The sequence below is a fragment of the Mytilus edulis genome, chromosome 1 (genome assembly GCF_963676685.1).
Source record: "Mytilus edulis chromosome 1, xbMytEdul2.2, whole genome shotgun sequence".
Lineage (NCBI taxonomy): Eukaryota > Metazoa > Mollusca > Bivalvia > Mytilida > Mytilidae > Mytilus > Mytilus edulis.
In genome coordinates this window covers 81,669,904-81,694,106 of record NC_092344.1, presented here as the reverse complement: position 1 = coordinate 81,694,106, position 24,203 = coordinate 81,669,904, and the positions used below count along the sequence as shown (strand labels likewise).

The window sequence follows — 24,203 nt, the reverse complement described above, 5'->3', positions numbered from 1 at the left end:
CCACTTTTAAATATGTACCTTTGTTTCATGTGTATTTTAGTCAAGACACCATCTAATTAACTATCAAGTTGACCTTCTGAAGACCATATAAGTGATAGAAACATAAATATAGATACATGTATAAATAGATAGTGAACTCATGCAATTGGATTACTCTAAATCTGTTTAATTTCATTTTCTAACATGACGTCCTTCAAACGCTTCGAGTACACGCCCGTGGTAAATATGAATATATTGCCTGGGCTGTTCCCATCATACTACCAACAAAATACTTACTGCCAATTAAAGTTGTAAATTTATAGGAAAAGCTGTACAAAAATTGTTCACTTTTTCGGGTTTTATCATCACTTTGAGATATATTTTATCTTGACAAATGGACTTGTTCCACCACTGACCCAGGTTAGGGGTAGGGTTGGAATCCAGCTATATAAACATGTTTATCCCCCGACACATTCTGTATGTGCATATATTAGGCCATCAGGTTTCTCGTTTAAATGTTCTACATTGGTCATTTCATGGCCTTTTATAGTTAACTATGCGGTATGGGCTTTGCTCATTGTTGAAGGCTGTACCCTGACCTATAGTTGTCAATTTCTGTGTCTAATGGACTCTTGTGAATAGTTTTCTTTTCTCATTGGCAATCACACCACATCTAATTCTTTCAACATTAACATGAAGCCCACTTTGTCTCAAATGCTGAGCTGGATTTTTTACATACTTCCTTACAAGGTTATAGTCTGCAGGATGATATCTTACCTTACACAACACCTTATTTGAACTCTTGAGCGACCTATCTTTGATTGAACAGTCTACCAATTATCATCTTTAGATTTCATAGGCGGATCCAGGGGGGGGGGGGGGGGCCTGGGCCCCCCTTTTGTGGAAAAAATTTGGTTGACTATATAGGGAATCACTGAAGCATGACTGGATCGGCCCCCCCCCCTTAGGTCAGTCAGCGGACCCCCCTTAGGTCAAGTTCTGGATCCGCCACTGGATTTGACCAGACCTGGGATGAAAACAATGACCTCGTGCACGTGAAGTAAGCTGGTATTCACAAACAACATTTGGGGGTTCCAATAAAATGCGATGTGGGATATGCAAGGAACCTGCAAACAAATCTCCTGTTCACAGATAAACTTGATAGACTTTTTTTTTTTAACTAAAAACTTAAGAACCATCAGAACACGGGTTAAATATACATAAATTTTGAAGACTTATATTACAGGTAAAATTCTGAACTTCCAATTACAAAAGGTACATTTTAGTTTAATGATTCTATTTGCTATGAGCATTTATAACAACAGTGTAAAACAAGTAAACTTGTCACGAATTCATTGATTAACAATAGTCTACTTTTGCTTACAAGCACTACATGGAATAAAACTTGATTTGACAACATAAAATACGAGTAAAATTGTGCATTCACTCATTTAAAATATTCTATTAACATTTTCTCTCTTGTAATATCAGATTGTATTAAATATATATGACCCTTTTGTAAAATCAGATAGCATTAAACATGTCCTTTCTTGTAATATCACATTATATTCAAGAATGTCCTCTCTTGCAAATTTAGCCTGAAAGTCATATGAGCACTCCTTACATTTATTTTTTGTCTTTCTCTTTCTTATCAGCCTTTTTTGCAGGAATAAAATCTGGGAAGAATTCATCCATAAGCTGAATCAACTTCCTCTTGCCTTTGAAAGTATGTCTAATGAATGTAATTACTACTGATCCAAACTCTTTCCTTCCATTTGGTACATACTGTTCACATGCCTTGCATGCATTTTTCATATCCTCCAAGACGTTTATGTAATGAGTATGATTACAGTTCCTAAGTTCTTGATTGAATTTAGCAAGGTAACTATTGACGAGCTCTTTACCTAACTGTGTTTTTGTTTCCTTTAATCCAAGCGGGGAACCTTCCATGGCTTGGTAGAAATCTAACATGAGATTAACATCTTTTTTCAGAACTTCCTTAAGTAATGTCATTAACTTAGTAAAAGGATCACATTTAATGATCTCCTTACTTAAACATGCTGCTAGCATACCAAAGTACCACTTGAGGTATTTGAGTTCTTTACTGTTTAAATGTAAACCAGATGAAGACCATCCATAGCTAACATTCTTCTCCTTTAGAGATTTTAATCCTACCAGTAGGAAACTATTCACATATTTACTGAAAATATTCAAGTTTGGATTTGTTTTGGACAAGAATTTATATTCAGTGATTCCAAGCCTCAACAAAGCACATGTAGTGAAGTTTTGTGCATTAGTTGCTATTTTCTTCAGCATCTGATGACGCTTAGTTTCATCAGGAAAGAAAATTCTCATCAAACTACAACATTCTCTATCGTGTTTAAAAGTAGATGTAAAGTATTTCTGCAGTGTTGGAGCCATATCATTAATGAGAGACGGCTTTACTTCCACAGCCTTGATAATGATACCAAGGATAGACTTCATTTGATACTTGTTAAAATATTTACACAATTCTGTCCACAATGGCAACACCCTTTCAGGAAACTCCTCTACCAGAGCATTACCTAGATACATTAGAGTATCAGCAACACTTGTGGTATAACTGAACAGTCCATTTTGTCCACTGTGAAGAACACATTCCTTAATACAATTCAATAAAACAATCAGCAATATCCTTTGATCTTCTTTTTCTTTGATATTTTCAATATTCATTTTGATACAATTGTAAGCAGATACCACATATTCACCATCCTGGACAGATTCCAAATGCCATAATACCTGTAAAAGATGCAAAAATTAAACTAACTACAGTCTTCACGCTGAGTGGCAGCCCAGGCTTGTAGAATTGCTCTCGGGCCTGTAAAAATCATATCTACAGGCCAACAGAATCTAACTAAAAAATTTCAAAAATTGTGCTCCAGGCCTGTAGATTTAAGTTCATCGTGAAGACTGTAACTACACTAAGATTTATGGTGCGCGACTGCAAGAAGTTATTTTAGTTTTAAAAAAAAACAATTTAACCCTTTCGCCGATGAGTCCCGTTTTACCGGGATTCACTCTTCAGACAGCTGACGATGAGTCCCGTTTTACCGGGTTCAGAATACCTCTTTTATATTTCCCACTCAAAACAGTGCAAACACGAGTTGTTGAATACCAGGATGAAAGTGTAAACATGGGGCTTCCGTTTGTTGAAAACTGTGTCAAAATCAGAGGAAATTTACGGAATTTACAAGAATTTGAAATGAGGGAACATTTTTTTTGAAAGAATATGGAAGAATTGAAGCCAAACTAGTATACTTTTTTTACATAAAATGTCGTTTTATGTACAAAACACTTGGAATGGACATCGTTCAGTGTAAGGAATTTGTACAGCCTCATTAAATTTTTCAAAATTTTGCCATTTTGGGTTAAAAAACTACGATTTTGGGTCAAAGAGCAGAATTTTGAAAATTTCACCTAGATAATGTCGAAAATTAGAATATTTTATGAAGAAAAAAATTTCAAAACATGAACAAAACTGTGAACATGGTGTCAGTGAATGAACATGATGAAATAAAGACACAAATAACTACAGATAAGTTTTAATTGACATTTATTATGAAGATCTCCCACTCGAGTAATAGTAGCCAGGGAAGCCATCGTCTCAGAGTAGCTTCTGTCTGGGCAGCTATCGGTGAAAGGGTTAAGCATTAACTGTATACTGAAATATCTTTAGCATTGTTACAAATATATACACAGTAATTTTTCTACAAACATTCACACACATTACTTTATAAATTTACAATCTATAGACACCATTATATACTATAAGGTCTAACTTGAAGTATCCTCATTTAACCTAATTACAGCTTCAAGAATACCAAAACAATATAAAAAAGAAGATTTGGTATGGTTACCAATGAGACAAATCTCCACAAGAGACCAAAATGACACAGAAATTAATAACTAAAAGTTACTGTATGACCTTCAACAATGACCAGATATGACAATGTTAAACAATTCAAATGAGAAAATTAACAGCCTAATTTATGTAAGTCAATCTTAAAAATTATGTAGAAAATAAAATATAGGATATGTTACAGTTTTAGAGATAAAAAGCAGATAGAATTAAAGAACCTTAGTGAGTGCGCTCACATACCCCACGTCCCCACATTGTCATTGGAGAAATGAACCAGATGCTCCGCAGGGCGCAGCTTTATACGACCGCAGAGGTTGAACCCTGAACGGTTGGGGCAAGTATGGACACAACATTCAAGCTGGATTCAGCTCTAAATTTGGATTGTGATTAAATAGTTGACACAGCATAGGTTTCTGACACAGAATGAATGTGGTCTAATGAACTTAAAAAAAATATGTTTGCCTTTGAACAATTCACTATGCTGTTGAATATTAATCCTCTCAAAAAAATGTTTGAAGAAATTTTATTTTTATTTATGAAATCTGAAATGAAAAAAATTGACCCCCCAATTTTTTTTTCACATCCCCCTTTCCCTTATTTCAAAACTGATCTCAATTCAAATTTCTAATGAAGTTTGCAACAATAACTACTCATTTAAATACATCATAAAATATTAAAATGTAAAAAAAGTGCTTGTTATTACTGAATGGTAAAGATTGTTTTAATCTATCAGTTGGTAGTAAAAGTGAATATACATTGTATATTGTATAAAACAATGATTTAAGTTGATTCAACTACTATTCTGGACAAAGAAAGATAACTCCAATTGAAATCCAATTGGAATTTCTTGCTATTGCACAATATTGTGCAATTAGATATTTCTTGCTATTGTGCAATACTGTGCAATTGAAAATATTTGCTATTGCACAATACTGTGCAATTGAAGATTTCTTGCTATTGCACAATACTGTGCAATTGAAGATTTCTTGCTATTGCTGAATACTGTGCAATTGAAAATTTCTTGCTATTGCACAATACTTAATATAAAAATTTTGGATCCTGATTTGGACCAACTTGAAAACTGGGCCTATAATCAAAAATCTAAGTACATGTTTAGATTCAGCATATCAAAGAGGCCCAAGAATTCAATTTTTGTTAAAATCAAAATTAGTTTAATTTTGGACCCTTTGGACTTTAATGTAGACCAATTTTAAAACGGGACCAAAAATTAAGAATCTACATACACAGTTAGATTTGGCATATCAAAGAACCCCAATTATTCAATTTTTGATGAAATCAAACAAAGTTTAATTTTGGACCCCGATTTGGACCAACTTGAAAACTGGGCCAATAATAAAAAATCTAAGTACATTTTTAGATTCAGCATATCAAAGAACCCCAAGGATTCAATTTTTGTTAAAATCAAACTAAGTTTAATTTTGGACCCTTTGGACCTTAATGTAGACAAATTTGAAAACGGGACCAAAAATTAAGAATCTACATACACAGTTAGATTCGGCATATCAAAGAACCCCAATTATTCAATTTTTGATGAAATCAAACAAAGTTTAATTTTGGGAAACTGTTGGGACCAAAACTCCCAAAATCAATACCAACCTTCCTTTTGTGGTCATAAACATTGTGTTTAAATTTCATTGATTTCTATTTACTTAAACTAAAGTTATTGTGCAAAAAACAAGAATAATGCTTATTTGGGCCCTTTTTTGGCCCCTAATTCCTAAACTGTTGGAACCAAAACTCCCAAAATTAATCCCAACCTTTCTTTTGTGGTCATAAACCTTGTGTCAAAATTTCATAGATTTCTATTAACTTAAACTAAAGTTATAGTGCGAAAACCAAGAAAATGCTTATTTGGGCCCTTTTTGGCCCCTTATTCCTAAAATGTTGGGACCAACACTCCCAAAATCAATCCCAACCTTCCTTTTGTGGTCATAAACCTTGTGTTAAAATTTCATAGATTTCTATTCACTTTTACTAAAGTTAGAGTGCGAAAACTAAAAGTATTCGGACGACGACGACGACAACGACGAAGCAGACGACGACGCCAACGTGATAGCAACATACGACGAAAAACTTTTCAAATTTTGCAGTCGTATAAAAAAGTGTAAGAAAAGAAAATTGTAGGAAAAAAAAAAAGAATCATAATTTCCTGTCAATATGCACATCTACATAGTATGTCCTTATTATCTACAAAGTTTCATGAAATTCTGTTGTGTGGTTTCAGAGGAGTTGCGATGACAAACTGTTGCAGAAGAACATTGAAGTAAACAAGTTCAAAGGAGCATAACTCCTAGAAAAAAATTAAATCGTTATTTCCTGTTGATATACACATCGACATAGTATGTCCTTATTATCTACAAAGTTTCATGAAATTCTGTTGTGTGGTTTCAGAGGAGATGAGATGACAAACTGTTGCAGTAGTACATTAAAGCAAATAAGTTCAAAGGGGCGTAACTCCTAGAAAAAATATTGAATCGTAATTTCCTGGCGATATGCACATCTACATATTATGTCCTTATTATCTAAAAAGGTTTTGTGAAATTCTGTTGTGTGGTTTGAGAGGAGTTGCGATGACAAGAAAAAGGACTGACGGACGGATGGACTGACGGGTCAAAAACATTATACCCTCCGCAACTTCGTTGTGTGGGGTATAATTAAAATTTGTATCAAATTGTCATTGAACTTTTTTAAGGGCAATAACTCTTATATAAGGAGTCATCTGATAATTTTGGTGAAAAATAAGAAGTAAGTAGATCTTGATATTCTAAGCTTTGAACTTTTGCCTCATGTCAGATTTTCTCAATCTATCTATATAAAATCATTTTATCCTTTTGTTCTATTTTTAGCCAAGTGCAATGTTTTTTGAAATTCAGATTTTTTATAAGTCTGTAACAACAATGATAACCAAGTGTTGGCAAAAGCTCCAAAATGAATTTTCTTTGACATTGAATTTCTAGGTTTTGTAAAAATTCAGCATTCAAACCTTCATGTATGAGAAATGTATTGGGCTGTTCGCTTCAATTTGTGATTAAAAATCTTTACCCCAAAATTTAGTACTGAATAGATAATAATGCATTAACAGTACAATTATTTGAACAATTTATTTCCATACCTGTCTGGCTGCTGCTGACTGTTCAGGCATATCATTGTTTACACTAAAAACTAGAGACAGCAATATCTTGTATTTCTTGACGATATCCCGTTTAAGATTTGACATATCTGTTTGAACTGCAAATAAAAAAGATTAAGAAAAAAATCATGATGTTTACTCAAAACACTATAATATATCATGTCCATGTTATTCCTAAATACATCCCAATAATGTTAAATGGAAAAACAAGGTAAAATACAACATATTACTAAGATTTCCTGAGAGTTTATTAACTTTTAGAAGATTTTATCTTGTTGGATCTTTTTTTTTTCAGGTTGCCATGTTTTATAGCTTTTTAGAGCTCCAATAAGGAGTTGACTGATGATTTTGGCCATGTTGATTTATTTGGGTCAGGATCCCTAATAGACCTTGAGATGAGGAACTCAGATGACGTAATTAATCAAAGAGCTGAAAGCTCTGAAGAAAAATGACGCCACTGTCTCTAATATTGGGATAGTTTTTATGCAAGTCTTGATTTTCACATACCGTAATTAGTTTAACAATGCAACATGTATCGTAAGCATATAATTGATATTCGTATATGTGTGTGTGTGTGAAGTGAAGGTGACAACTGGCTGGTTTTTTAAGACAAATGAATAGGTCAAGACTAGCTGAATTGTACAAATAAATACCGTAGAAAGGCTTGTATATTTCTCACTGGTACATAGTCTGAATCTGAGTCCGTTCGCTTCCATTCACGTTTGCGCCCACTCATTTTCACCCCTTTCACTTTCACACCCTACATGTTCGCACCCAATCTTAATTGGTTTTGTGTTTAATAACTATGTAAGCAAGTGTTTTCTTATAAGTATAATTGTTGTCATTGTCTCAAAATAAAGTGAGACAGCAATTTTTTTTTGTGTTGAATAAATCTTAATTATGTTTTGGATAAGGTATTGCTAAAAATAATAATAATCCTTTCTAAATAAAGTGGTATTTTGTCAACGTTTTATTTTGTGTTGAATAACTCTTAATCATGTTTTGGTTAGTGTATTGCTATAACTTGTTTCATTGACTTGTTTCAATATGAAGTGAGATTCTGACTATGTTTGTTTCTGCGTGTTGAATAAATTTTATCATGTTTTGGTTATATTAGTGGATTGCTATATTTTGGTTTCTATGTTTTATTGTTTCGTTGTTTCAGATCAATGGGACCAAGCTGTTAAAAACAATTATCTTTTGTGTTTTTTCCTTTAAAATCTTCAATGTTTTACTCATACCAAGCTATAAATACATTCAGTATTTACACCAAAGCAATTTAAAACAACAACCATAATTTTCCAATTATTCAACTTGAATTTGAATTAAAATTGGGCGTGAATGAGTAGAGTGTGAATGTGCGAACGTGTAGGGTGCGAAAATGTATTGGGCACAAACAGACCTGATGCCACACAGTCTGAACCCCCTTCTCCCACAAAATATTAAGTAAATAATCTTTTTGTTACTGCTATCAAAGGTCTAATGAAACTCAGATAGTTTCAAACATTTGTCAAAGAATTCTAGTCAAACTGGCACCTAGTTAAATTGGCACCTGAACGTGGTAGGAAGGCGTCCCAGAAAAATAATAAAATAGCCTTGCCAGACGTCATAATTATTTGGACTAATACATGAGATATTGTGTATTTTTCTGCATTATTTTAACCAGTTGAGCATTTTACAGGATTGTTGGTTTAATGCTGTTTAAACTTTACTGAAAAACAAACACCTTAAATTTGCTAATTATTTGGCATGAAAGTTTGATTTATTGAAAGGGACTCATAGTTTTCCATTTTATTTTAATAATTGACTTGTTTTTACAATTACACAAATTGTCTAATTGTTAAAACAACAGCTTTGGTAAGGGCTTCGTTGTTTACCTTTATACACCACATATTCACTTTCGTTTCGTAGTTTACCAAAATACACAACAACATATTCACTATGTACTTGGTAACAGTAATTAATTAATTGAATAGAAAATATTATATCAAATATTATTGGATGCCGAATTGACGTCGAATAGGTGCCGATTTGACTAGATGCCAATTTAACCAGGTGCCGACTTGACTTGTACGTTTCAATTCCTCTGCGATCGTTTGCGGTATTTTCTTGAGAAAACCTATTTTCCATCATCAAAGAGAAGAAGAAACTGCTTTAAAATGATTCTGGAACGCTTCATGATTGTTAAAATAAGTTTAATTCACTCAAAAACAATTTTAAAACTTGCGATTAAACAGGAAGTTCCCAATGCACGTGTAAAAGAAGAAATTAACCGGTGAGAGTGGAAATCCGTATATGACAGATATCCCTATAGTACGACTTTGAAAGTAAAACAGTTCAATCCTTTTGTAAAACAATCTTTAATATACCTATCACATTAATGTTTGAATGGTCTTAAGCTTATTGAAACCATATAAGTCGGTATGAAACACCAAAACGGAATGAACAATAACCGATTACGTTTTGTAGTTTACAAATTCTAAAACTGGTTCCCGTCAAACTACAACACTTTGTTCGAGTGTAGTGGAATACAAGCAAAAACCAGTGTAAACTGGGTCCTGGCTGGTTTAATACTACACAATGATGCATAATGATAACACAAGCAGATTCCAGTTTGTTTGGAAAATAGGAAATACGAAACCAAGCGCGGTAGGCAGAGCAATGTAATGAAGTTCAGGTCGGCAGTTATGGAACAATGACTGCGTCATTTTCCAAAAAAAATATTAGTCCGCCATACAATTGTGGATGCTGTGATTTTAAAAATGGACATAAATGAACAATAAGAACTGTTTTATAGAGCTGGTGTGATGAGAAAAGAAAGATGTAGATTTGACCTGAAATAAATTATTAGAAAGGACAATTTTTTTATTGAATTTTATGATCAGAATTTTGGGATTATTTCATGAGGAGAGTGTCATTTTTCACCATCTTCCGGGGTCCATCAATTTGCGAAAAAAGTAATCTCACTTGCCACCCCGAAAATTTAACCAGACATGTATAAATGTATCAGCTTCGATATGAGCCATCATACATGTTCAAGTAAACGATATGGACTGAGCAACGGAGGAAAACGTTACCATTACGGCCTATGGAGAATTAATTGTAAATGTATACCCAAATTAGAAGCTTAATTCCAGAAGTTTTCAGGCTGATTTATGGATGATTTCACCTTGTACACCACCGAAAATGATGGTTAGTAGTTTTTTATTTATACCTAGTTATTATAAATGGTTTAAGATAAATATTATTGATAAAGATCAGCAAAAACTCAATGAAACTTTGCTTTTAAAATGCATTACTGGCACGGGGCTGAACACTTTTTTTAGGCACAATCATAACTTTGTTTACTTCCAAGAGATCCGAAAGGAATTTGTTTACTATATTGAAAAAGGCAAGAAACAACTTTTAAATATTATTAAATTGTAAGTAAACATGACCCAATATAGTCTTTGTTATGTAATTATCACTTCGGTCTACAGGAATACCTGATAATCAAGGGAGATAACACACTACATACGAGTAAAGTGAGATACATCATCGCATGTGCTTTTATCCAATGATTTGACCCCTGGTCAGTAGATATCATATGCAAAAAAACAGAAAAAACATGTACATGTTTTAAGAAAATCATGAACTAATATTTTTAATGCACTTGAGCAAAACAATAGATATTGTCATTTCTCAGTGAAAAAGGGGGAGGGTCAAACCTTTTTGAAAACAATATTTCTGCACCTATTCAACTATTAAGCTAGTTAGCTACTACCCATTGCTTCTAAAATAAAAGGTTTAAATGAAGGTGACTAAGCCACAAGGGAGAAGCATTTGTCTTTCTTTGTGATTAAACTTTCAAGAATTAGATTTTTCTCTCTCAATAGTACTTATGTATTTAAATCAAATGATAACACAGCCTGAGTAATTTTTTTGTCTTATTTCAGTTCCAGACATATCATTACTTTTTAACCTGAGATGGCAAACTAGAGGTTTTAAAAAGTCCTGAATAACTGGTAAGCATTTTGCTTTATTAGGCAAGCTCTAAATTGTTTATTTATGGTATTTATGCAATTGAAATTACAGTCGGTATGTTAAAAATATGCAAATATGAAAACTGTTGCTATGGTCTTGGTATTAAATGAAAAGGCTTAGTTACAGATCGTTTCGACTCAATATTTCGAGTTAAATCTTGCAGCAACTGTTTCTCACGTAACACTGCAAACTATATTTAGCTCTATTTTGATCTGTCGTTATTTAATGACGCCATAATACATGTGATGTCACAATGTTTCCTTTAAAACCTCATGTGGATTTCTCAATAATAAAAGGTTTTCACTGAAATACATGTTGAAAACATTTTTTCTCAAATAGAATTATGTGAAAGGACAAGTTTTGAAAATTTGCACTATATTGCACTCTAATTATATGATAAGGATGACTTTCCAAGTAGTTAAGAGTGCTTTCCACAGTTTTAAATACCAGATTTCCACTAGTAAGAATAATTATTTTGGTGTTGGTTTTTTTATAAAATCTTCATTTTTGCATAATTTCTCTGTCAAAATGCACTTTAAGGCACAAGAAAATTTTATAGAATGCTTTAACAGGGTCTGTGTATTGTAATTAAAGGTTATAATCAGAAGTTTTGTCCTTGTTTTGACTAGTGCAGGTATTCTGGATGAAATTAATTATACAAACACATTGTATTCAAAATAAATGAATATAGCGACGAAAGTGTCATTGCCGTATAGTGCTAAAACAACTTTATTTTTTTTCAGAAATGGACAAAAATACACAGATTTATTCAGAATGTTATACCGATGAAGATCACATAAAAATATTTGGAAAAATCAGAAGTATGAATTTCAATATGGGTCAGGATCCCTAATAGACCTTGAGATGAGGAACTCAGATGACGTAATTAAAAAAAATATTAGTCCGCCATACAATTGTGGATGCTGTGATTTTAAAAATGGACATAAATGAACAATAAGAACTGTTTTATAGAGCTGGTGTGATGAGAAAAGAAAGATGTAGATTTGACCTGAAATAAATTATTAGAAAGGACAATTTTTTTATTGAATTTTATGATCAGAATTTTGGGATTATTTCATGAGGAGAGTGTCATTTTTCACCATCTTCCGGGGTCCATCAATTTGCGAAAAAAGTAATCTCACTTGCCACCCCGAAAATTTAACCAGACATGTATAAATGTATCAGCTTCGATATGAGCCATCATACATGTTCAAGTAAACGATATGGACTGAGCAACGGAGGAAAACGTTACCATTACGGCCTATGGAGAATTAATTGTAAATGTATACCCATTTGTATGTCTTGTCTTGCTCATCATTGTCCTTGCTGTGGATTCATTAATATTCGTTGGATACCAATTTTTCATGGATTTTGTGGGTACAGGTAAACCACGAAATTAAATTTTCAAGGAATGACAAGTTTTCTTTAGGCTTGTATGCAGACGTCAGCAAAACCACGAAATTAAATATTAACGAACATACAAGTTTTCCTTTATCCACGAAAATAAATGAATCCACAGAATTTAAAGTGTCTGGCTATCAATCATTGTTGTTAAGATAATAATGTAGGTACTTGCTTTTAAGTAGGAAGTTTGTGAGTATAATTCTGATTTCAGAGAGGGGTAGATTAAATAGTGTGATCCAGTATCCAGAAGAAATATCCAAACCTGAGACTGTGGTCAGAGGAGAATTTCCTGAGCTAATTATGTTGGGGATAGCCAACCCTACTTTAAAACTCTATATAGTTTGTTAAAAAATAAATGACTATAAGATTATGTTTGTGTTCTATTTTTTCTATGTTACTGTTCTCTATTTCCTTAGGACTTATTTGTAGATCTTTTAGCTGTATATGATATTTTGCATATTTGTTTTTAAGACATTTACATATAACCCTGCTTTTGTAGTATTGCAAAATCAAACCTCAGATGACTGTACTATTTGTTTTATCTGAAGAAGAAGATTAGGTAGTATGTACCATGCTGTAAAACTAGTATTTAATTATTTTGATTTTATAAATAGAACACAATGCAAATTGACTTACATGATACAGCCCTCAATTAAGTCATTCAATATTGAAAATCTAATAATATACAATACTTAAGCTTACGAAAGTTTTGAGCATGTTGAAACTGGTAGATTGGTTGTCGCGAGTGACAGAGAACTTCAACTGCAATCTTGAGCTGATCACAATAAGGGAGATCACCATATGTGATCAACAGATCTGTCAGAGGTAAAGGTAAGAAGTCATTATAGAAATTCAATTTGCTCTGTAATATTGCACTGCAGTATCTCTTGGCTATCTGTCTGAATGAATCATAAGTTGTAAATGCTTTCATATAGTTAACAGATTTATCCATCAACTGTTCCTACCATTCAACTTCTTTGATATCCATACTTATGTTATATCTGAATCTAGACAGTTCAAATACTCGGACAGTTGCTTCCATTACTATATTCTGCATTGCAGTGTCAAGGTCCGCCACCATTAACGTCTGCCAAATCCTAAAACTCACATACAACATACTGTAGCATACTTGACCCTAAAAATAACCATAACATTTAACTATTATGCATTTTGACTTCAAAATTCAGAGCAATATTACTTGTTTATAGTAATATAGTTTCCAAATAAATTGTTTCCCATGAATTTGCAATTTTGCTAAAACAAACATGTCAAGTACAGTTACATCTATGACATCAAAATATAATCAACCTTAAATTATACTGTAGGTCAATAAGAGATTTCAATAGAATAGAAAGAAGTATATCTTTAAATATAGTAAATCTGCGCTGATTTTCAAAATTTTCAATTTATTTCCTTTTGAATAATCCTTGTAGGCATGAGAACGCTTACAAGACTTAACAGAAGAATGTCTGGTATTTCTGTGTCCCCAGATCTGCTTTGAAGCTCAGATCTTTTTTTTATCTTACCACATATTTGCTAATTCTTTGAGATAATTAATGTCAAACTTGCAGTTAGTTTTAAATAACAAGTTATTGTCATATAGTCACTCTACTAATTTAACTTACTTGCATGACGTCTAATAATTAATGTTATAATTTAATCAGTATATAATGTAGCAGCAGAAATTACCTGTGATAATCCACCTAAAGACTCATCTTCTGTGGCTCTTCTCATTTCTTCCTTTATTTCTTCAAAATTATTGACATTTTTTTTCACTGCCTTTACTTTCTCTTTAGGCTTTCTTTTCTTTGTTTCTCTCCTTTTTGCTCTCTTTGGTGGAGGTGGCTCAAAGGCTTCATTATCTACATCTAGTAATATATCAATTCAATAAATAGGCTTATTAAGATTGTTTTCAGTCATACACTTTTAAACAAACCAAAATGTACACCTCTTAGTTGAACAAATTTTGCAAGAAATTTTGTCAGAATAGGTATTTGGGCAAAATTTTAAAAAAAAAGAGTTTATAACTGTCTAACCGACCCTTATTTATAATTTCTAACCCAATATTTTTACAAAAATAGAATTAAATACTTAAATTTTGTGTATCATTTGGCATATTCCAAACTGCATTCCCTTTGGGGTATTATTTCTACAGAAATATAAATAATATACCTGCAGTTTCATTTTCAGTCTCCTTGGTTTTCATTTCTTCTATAACTTTTAATCTTTTTTCGTCAAATCTAAGGATTGAATACTGAAAATAAATATTCAAGATTATAAGTTTTGCCTTTTCATATAAAACTGACATTCATACCATTTAGGTTGAAGAGATAAGACTTGACAAAATGTGGAGTGATCCTATGGGTCCCCTTATATTGACAACGTCAGGCAATACAATAAAAGCTGACAAAAGGACAGAGGGGGGGGCAAGGGGTTTAACTGTTAAAAAGTTTAACTGTTATGCTGTTATGGGGCAATTTAATTCTTTGTTATCTGTTATTTTGAAAATATATTTGCTGTTTGCTGTTATTGTCTTATTCTTTGTTAGCTGTTATTGGGCTTTTAGTTTTTTTGTTATCTGTTATGATCTGTTATTGTGATAATGTATTTCCTGTTAACTGTTATTGAAAATTGGAATGTTAGCATTTTTTTGACTGTCAATATTCGGTATAAATTGAAGATCATTGGCCATTGGGGTCTACCACTACTAATATGTTTGTCCCGTATTCAGAGAAGGATTCCATTAACATATACCCATCACAGAAGTGAAGTCCAGGACAATTCAAGTATATCTTATGATTATCCTTTGTAATAAATTCCATTTTTTTATGAATGTGTATTTAGAATTATCTTAATTTTTTGTATGAGAATAATGTTCCTTGTTTTCCGTACGAACATATTAAATTAAAACAATTCTTAATATGACAAAAAGGAAAACATATGGCCAGGAATATCTGACAAGGATCTCAATTAAGGACTATATAGCGCTAGGTCCTAACAACCACTTAACCTTTTATATAATATGGTACATAGACTCAGCTCTGTAATTCTTTTCAAAGCAGAACCAAATGCATTGTACAATGAAAGTTCCAACCATGTACTTGGGTCCGAAGCTGCACATAACTCATTACAAACAAAGATTTATTTCGTTTCAAGCCATTGTTTCCCTACTAAACTATGTATTCTACTTACTACACTTAAACGTTTTGGAGGATATGAAAAATGCATGCAAGGCATGTGAACAGTATGTACCAAATGGAAGGAAAGAGTTTGGATCAGTAGTAATTACATTCATCAGACATACTTTCAAAGGTAAGAGGAAGTTGATTCAGCTTATGGATGAATTCTTCCCAGATTTTATTCCTGCAAAAAAGGCTGATAAGAAAGAGAAAGACAAAAAATAAATGTAAGGAGTGCTCATATGACTAGCGGGCTAAATTTGCAAGAGAGGACATTCTTGAATACAATGTGATATTACAAGAAAGGACATGTTTAATGCTATCTGATTTTACAAAAGGGTCATATTTAATACAATCTGATATTACAAGAAAGGACAATCTGTAATGCTATCTGATTTTACAAAAGGGTCATATTTAATACAATGTGATATTACAAGAAAGGACATGTTTAATGCTATCTGATTTTACAAAAGGGTCATATTTAATACAATCTGATATTACAAGAAAGGACAATCTGTAATGCTATCTGATTTTACAAAAGGGTCATATTTAATACAATGTGATATTACAAGAAAGGACATGTTTAATGCTATCTGATTTTACAAAAGGGTCATATTTAATACAATCTGATATTACAAGAGAGAAAATGTTTATTCTAATGCAACAACGTTTGTAACGTTCATTTTGATTGGATAACGTCATTTTCTTACATGGCATCAATTGACAATTGATGCTATGGGACGTATGCGCAAGGGCAGACGGCATATGACAGATTTTAAATACATGCTTTAACGTTGTTTTCTGTCAGTTTCATTAGAATGGAGATAACAATATTGTATTTTAAGCTCCGACGGCATCAATTGGGGATTTGATGGTCGCAAATACCCGTTTACTGTCTCCGCTAACGCGTTGCCAGTAAACTTAATTTGCGACCATCAAATCCCCAATTGATGCTGTCGGAGCTTAAAATACAATACAGTTATCTCCTAAATAGAATCTTTTAAATGAGTGAAGGCACATTTTTCATGTGATTTTACTCGTATTTTATGTTGTCAAATCAAGTTTTAGTACATGTAGTGCTTGTAAGCAAAGGTAGACTATTGTTAATCAATGAATTTCATGTTTACTTGTTTTACACTATTGTTATAAATGCTCATAGCAAATAGAATCATTAAACTAAAATGTACCTTTTGTAATTGGAAGTTCAGAATTTTGCCTGTAATATAAGCCTTCAAAATTTATGTATATTTAACCCATGTTCTGATGGTTCTTAAGTTTTTAGTTAACAAAAAAAAGTCTATCAAGTTTATCTGTGAACAGGAGATTTGGTTGCTGGTTCCTTGCATACGCCACATCGCATTTTATTGGAACCCCCAAATGTTGTTTGTGAATACCAGCTTACTTCACATGTACGAGGTCATTGTTTTCATCCCAGGTCTGGTCAAATCCAGTGGCGGATCCAGAACTTGACCTAAGGGGGGGCCCGCTGACTGACCTCAGGGGGGGCCCGATCCAGTCATGCTTCAGTGATTCCCTATATAGTCAACCAAATTTTTCCACGAAAGGGGGGGCCCGGGCCCCCCAGGATCCACCTATGAAATCTAAAGATGATAATTGGTAGACTGTTCAATCAAAGATAGGTCGCTCAAGAGTTCAAATAAGGTGTTGTGTAAGGTAAGATATCATCCAGCAGACTATAACCTTGTAAGGATCTATGTAAAAAATCCAGCTCAGCATTTCAGACAAAGTGGGCTTCATGTTAATGTTGAAAGAATTAGATGGGGTGTAATTGCCAATGAGACAACTCTTCACAGGAGACCAAATGACACAGATATTTACAAGTATAGGTCAGTGTACTAGAACAAAGTGGGCTTCATGTTAATGTTGAAAGAATTAGATGTGGTGTGATTGCCAATGAGAAAACTATTCACAAGAGTCCATTAGACACAGAAATTTACAACTATAGGTCAGTGTACAGCCTTCAACAATGAGCAAAGCCCATACCGCATAGTTAACTATAAAAGGCCATGAAATGACCAATGTAGAACATTTAAACGAGAAATCTGATGGCCTAATATATGCACATACAGAATGTGTCGGGGGATAAACATGTTTATATAGCTGGATCCCAACCCTACCCTAAACCTGGGTCAGTGGTGGAACAAGTCCATTTGTCAAGATAAAATATATCTCAAAGTGATGATAAAACCTGAAAAAGTGAAAAAATTTTGTACAGCTTTTCCTTTAAATTTACAACTTTAATTTGCAGTAAGTATTTTGTTGGTAGTATGATGGGAACAGCCCAGGCAATATATTCATATTTACCACGGGCGTGTACTCGAAGCGTTTGAAGGACGTCATATTAGAAAATGACATTAAACAGATTTAGAGTAATCCAATTGCATGAGTTCACTATCTATTTATACATGTATTTATATTTATGTTTCTATCACTTATATGGTCTTCAGAAGGTCAACTTGATAGTTAATTAGATGGTGTCTTGACTAAAATACACATGAAACAAAGGTACATATTTAAAAGTGGCCATTGATGAAGTTGCATGTGAGTGACAGACTTGAAATTAGTGTAGGTAAAAGATCTGTACATTGAGCATGGGAAGGTCAAGGTAGTTGTATCAGCAAAACAAAAACTTGTTTTTCTGTTGTCAGATAGAGAAGTCACAAATGATAAAATATCTTGTGGAACTTTAATTTGTCATATGGATACATTATGTTTAAGCAGTATTCATTTTTCTTTTCATACAATCTTGTCCAGCCTAAAACTTTTATATGTCCCTGCCGTAGCGAAGTTTCGGCCTTGACTGTCTGTACATCACCAACATTAGTTTACGTTCTCTAACTTACCTGACGGAAGCGTTTCTTTTGTTTACATTGAATATGACGTCATAACTTAAACAACGTCACAGCTAAATCCCTGACCACAGAACCGAAATCGGGAACGTTACGGTATTTCCGTTTCCTTTATTTTACATGTTTGAGGTATAAAAAAAAAATAATACATACAGACTTCGTCCCCATTCACAGGTTATGCCTGCCTCATATTAATTATAAATATATAAAAATTAAAAAAAAAATGTATAGATATATATAACTATATATATATCACATATTGATGTTTTTGGGTTTTTTTTTTTTTTTTTTTTTTTTTTTTTTATGATTTTCTTTTGTTTAACATAATCATTGTAATCATTGTAATCAAATGTACATTTAAATTTATCTTGATTATTCTGCTTGTAATGGGCGTCTTTAATTGACAATAAAAATATTGAATTGAATTGAATTGAATTGAATTGTATGTAAAAGTTGCTGTAAAGAATCATTTTTAATATATCTAAGTACTTAAAAATATTTAAAAGCAGTACATCACCAAAACGTAAGTTTAAAACGACAACTTGTTTACGCTAAATATATAATATGTTGGTAGATTTCTTGTCTTGGTTGTCTTTATTATACATTTTCTTAAGAATTATTGTCCTGTGGCCATATTTACAACAAGCGTTTGTATTTGATTATCGGTTGCTTTTATGGCCGTAGGTGTTTGTTCTTTTTTTATATTTCAATAAGGTACAAAATTATATCATCAATATTTCTGTGGGGAAATTTTCTTACTAACTGTTACATCTGAATACCATACAATACCAGGAGTCTTTTTTGCAACAGTGGTCAACAGCCTAATGATCTCCGATCAGGACAGTCAACGGATAGTACGTCCACGACTGGCACGTTCAATAAAACATTATTTGATTGGTCCGGTACTAACTCTTTACAATAAAGAAATTAAGCATTTGCTACTATAAATACATTTGTCCTCGTTGTTATATATGTCGAGTTATCTCGCCTACAACAATCTTAGTTTTTCGTATTTATATTATTTTTGTAAAAACAAGGATTTGTATAGTACAAAATATATATACAAATTGTAAGAATAAATAAATTATAGTTTCTATCATAAAAAAAATATAACTGAAATAATATGAGGCAGGCATTACCTGTAAATGGGGACGAAGTCTGTATGAATTATTTTTTTGTAACTTAAATATTTGTTAAAAAAAAAAGAAACGGAAATACCGTAACGTTTCCGATTTTGGTTCTGTTGTTAGGGATTTTAGTTGTGACGTTATTTAAATTATGACGTCATATGCAATGTAAACAAAGAAATGCTATCATCAGGTAACGTTTTTTCATATCAAGGAATTATTAAAAATGAAATTGGTATTGCGCGTTCCTTCCTATTTTATAAAAAAGAATTCATTGGTGTATAAACTCTACAAATTCACTCACCTTGAAACGAGAAAAAAAATCTTTCGGACTTTTACATTGTTTTATGATATGATCTGATATGTTTGTGACTGACTAAGTCAGGGGGGGGGGGTAACTTCCTATTATTGGGTATACGGGGATGTGCCAAAAATATGGGTCATAATTTTGCGAGATTTTATATAAAAATGACCCTCGAGTCCTTTTTTCAGTGAATGTTATATTAAAATAGGCACGTTTTTTGGGGCAAAAATGGCACACCCTACCAAAAAAATATCGAAGTGACTATATTCATGTCAAAGATTATTTGTGTATGCATGTATATTTTTTGTTCCGTTTCAGGAAAATAATTCTTGTTGCACTTTTTTTTTTATTTCTTGTCACTCCTGAATATATTTGAATCAAACTACTATGTATAATATATTTTGATTGTATAATAGTAATAACGTTTTATATATATCTTGCAGATTGCAGAAAGTGTGAACAATTTCAGTAGAAATTTTCATAATATTTCCCAGTTAGTTAACTGAGATATGAAGAAAACTGCTGTTGTTTTATGATTGGAGGAAATACCTTCAGCAATATTTGAAAAAATACTGCAGCATTTTAGAACTTAATTATCACCACTTCACGATTCATTCAGCGAAACCTGAAAATTTTGTTGGCAAAGTCCTGTCAGACTCTGTACCTATAACCGTCAGTTTATTTAAAAAAAAAAACCGCTATAATTTCAACATCTTCTATGCAAAACACTTTTTAACACCAAAAGGATTAGATGCAGCCAGACAGTTGTATTTATACGAATTTACAAATCAGTGATTTTTGTTATAACGACTCTAATAAAGTTGTTATTTGTCCGAAGACAACCATTGCAAAAACTTAGATTTACATGACCATTGATGTGGATATCAATAAAGATAAATGTCCATCAAGAAAGCTGTATCTACTCATAGATCTATGATCTACTGAATAAAAATACCAACAAATTAATTGTTGTCTCCTTTTCTAATTTAATGATAACAATATCATATTTAATGATATTGTCAACTATATAAAAATAAGAGATGTGGCTTGCTAATTACATACATGTACCAACGACAACCAACGCACTACTGGCAAACGGAAAAAAGTCACATGAAAAATATTAAAAAAAAGTCGCATTATATATTTGATTAAAATCATTTATCAGAAGTATGTTGGAATGTACATGAAAAGTCACTATGTATATGTAATTGCAATGAATTATAAGCCAGAGTTTATAAATGCAGAGAAAACGTTATATTAGACTTGTATTAGATCAATTATTCTAAGTGGTAGCGGCCTTTTATATGTAAATAATTACATTAGATGTATGTTTCATTATAATATCTTATTCTGATTGGCTAACTGTACATCACGTGTTATTCCGTAAGCAGTTGCATTGCTCAATACAACTTTTCATTCATGATAACACGTGCTCCAACAATAAAGTGCACAGGTGAATTAATTAATTAAATATATAAAATTCGTGTTTTCATGATCATAGCTAAAAAATGTAATTATAAGTATTGAATGCTTCTTTTTGTAACTTTATAGGGTTGTAAAAGCGTTGACCGTGCGTACATTTTTAAAATGAAGCGCTTCCGCGCTTCATACAAAATGTACTTCGGTCAACGCTTTTACACCCCAATAAATTTACAAAAAGAAGCATTCAATTCTTAAGTGAATAGGTAACAGTATAGAACAGTTGAACTAAATCAATCAAATGTGATGATTTGTTATTAATTAAACTAGTTTTTTTTTTCAACCAGACTCAAGCTAGCGAACAATAAGCCAGCGAACAATAAGATGAATCAAGCTAGCGAACAATAAGAAAACGCGCCAACATGATCATGCCTAAAAACCGAAGACTTGCAATAACACCAAACGTACTTATAAATATGATGACAAATAAATAAATATTATGACAAATTTTCAAGTAGGAAGATGAAATGTTATTCCATTTTAACACATACAAAGTTTTATTATTTATTCGTGTATTAAATACAACTCTTTTTAAAGCCGGGAATCTAAAAAAAACGCTTTAGCTATTAACCCTTTCTCCTTTCTCTCTGATAAGGGATGGGTTATTATCTGTATAATAATAATAACAATTGATAACAACAGGTTACAATAAACTAGTGTAGCGATTCAATTAGATCTTCAAGCTTATAGAAATTATTCGATTGAAAAGAAAAGCTGATAACCATTATATTCACTTTTCGCCTAAGAACTAGCTAGTTCAGGTAATTATTCAAAAGTAAATAGTAACTCTAGTAATTTATTTAATACATTCTTATAAGAAAAGCGATAAGTGTAAGAACAACTACACACGTCAAATAGAACGAAAACGATTTGACATAAATATTTTGGTTAATCTAAACAAAAAATTATTTAGATTCAAGCCTATGTAAAATAACTATAATCCGTATACATTTCCCTACGGCAAAGTCCCGGATGGGGTAGGGTGACCCTACCATCCCCCTTCTTTCCTTCATAAAATTTTCCCTACGGCAAAACTTATTTGCTCACAAGTTACAAATGATAGGCACTTGCCCAGGGTTGCCTGGGCCGAAAAACTCAGGTGGATAAAGTTACGGAACTTTTTTTTTAGCTCCAAAGTTGGGGTCGGGTGACCCTACCATCGATCCCCCTGATATAATTCATAGCAAACTCCCTACAGCAAAGCTTTTGTCCACACTAGGTAAATCCGATAGGCAATTGCCTAAGCTTGCCCGGACCCAAAGACCCAGGTGGGTAAAGATACATTACTTTTTTTTTTTGAGGTCCAAAGTTTGGGTCGGATGACCCTTCCATCCCCCTTATTGAATTCATAGCAAAGTCCCTACGACAAAGCTTTTTTCCACACTAGGTACACTCGTTAGGCAATTGTCTAAGCTTGCCTGGACCCAAAGACACAGGTGGGTAAAGTTACGGAACTTTTTTTCAGGTCCAAAGTTGGGGTCGGGTGACCCTACCATCCCCCGTGAATTAATTCATAGCAAAGTCCCTACGACAAAGCTTTTTTCCACACTAGGTACACTCGTTAAGCAATTCTCTAAGCTTGCCTGGACCTAAAGATCCAGGTGGGTAAAATTACGGAACTTTTTTTTTCAGGTCCAAAGTTGGGCTCGGTTGACCCTACCACCCCCCTTATTTAATTCATAACAAAGTCCCTACGGCAAAGCTTTTGTCCACACTAGGTACACTCGATAGGCAATTGCCTAAGCTTGCCTGGACCCAAAGATCTAGGTGGGTAAAGTTACGGAACTTTTTTTTAGGTCCAAAGTTGGGATCGGGTGACCCTACCATCCCCCTTATTTAATTTATAGCAGAGTCCCTCCGGCAAAGCTTTTGTCCACACTAGGTATACTCGATAGGCAATTGCAAAAGCTTGCCTGCACCTAAAGATCCAGGTGGGTAAAGTTACGGAACTTTTTTTTAGGTCCAAAGTTTGGGTCGGGTGACCCTACCATCCCCCTGATTTAATTCATAGCAAAGTCCCTACGGCAAAGCTTTTGTCCATACTAGGTACACTTGATAGGCAATCGTCTAACTTTGCCTGGACCCAAAGATCCAGGTAGGTAAAGGTACGGATCTATTTCTTTGAGGTCCAAAGTTTGGGTCAGGTGACCCTACCTCCACCCTTATTTAATTCATAGCAAAGTCCCTACGGCAAAGCTTTTGTCAACACTAGGTACACTCGTTAGGCAATTGTCTAAGATTGTCTGGACCCAAAGACCCAGGTGGGTAAAATTACGGAACTTTTTTTTTAGGTCCAAAGTTGGGGTCGGGTGACCCTACCATCCCCCGTGAATTAATTCATAGCAAAGTACCTACGGCAAAGCTTTTGTCCACACTAGGTACACTCGATAGGCAATTTCCTTAGCTTGCCTGGACCCAAAGGACCAGGTGGGTAAAGTTACGGAACTTTTTATTTTGAGGTCCAAAGTTGAGGTCGGGTGACCCTACCATCCCCCTTATTTTATTCATAGCAAAGTCCCTTCGGCAAAGCTTTTGTCAACACTAGGCACACCCGTTAGGCAATTGTCTAAGCTTGCCTGGACCCAAAGACCCAGGTGGGTAAAGTTACGGAACTTTTTTTTTAGGTCCAAAGTTGGGGTCGGGTGACCCTACCATCCCCCGTGAATTAATTCATAGCAAAGTACCTACGGCAAAGCTTTTGTCCACACTAGGTACACTCGATAGGCAATTTCCTAAGCTTGCCTGGACCCAAAGGACCAGGTGGGTAAAGTTACGGAACTTTTTATTTT

At 33.3% G+C, this 24,203-nt stretch overlaps 1 protein-coding gene and 1 long non-coding RNA gene across 2 annotated transcripts in view; one reads left to right on the top strand and one right to left on the bottom strand.

Annotated features, from left to right (window-relative positions):
• Positions 1-1,245: 1,245 nt before the first annotated feature.
• The window catches only part of LOC139491879 (uncharacterized), a 38,318-nt gene continuing 15,360 nt past the window's right edge, over positions 1,246-24,203 (bottom strand). The window contains exons 2-6 of the mRNA XM_071279798.1: positions 14,628-14,709; positions 14,145-14,323; positions 13,158-13,590; positions 7,011-7,126; positions 1,246-2,757 (exon numbers count right to left, since the gene is read on the bottom strand). Of these exons, the coding sequence (XP_071135899.1) occupies positions 1,606-2,757; positions 7,011-7,126; positions 13,158-13,407 (1,518 nt within the window). The 5' untranslated portion in view covers positions 13,408-13,590; positions 14,145-14,323; positions 14,628-14,709 and the 3' untranslated portion in view covers positions 1,246-1,605. The remainder of the gene's footprint in view (positions 2,758-7,010; positions 7,127-13,157; positions 13,591-14,144; positions 14,324-14,627; positions 14,710-24,203) is intronic.
• On the top strand, positions 9,747-12,341 carry LOC139491889 (uncharacterized). The gene is made up of 3 exons (XR_011656661.1): positions 9,747-10,220; positions 10,964-11,032; positions 11,795-12,341. It is a non-coding gene; the product is annotated as an uncharacterized lncRNA (long non-coding RNA).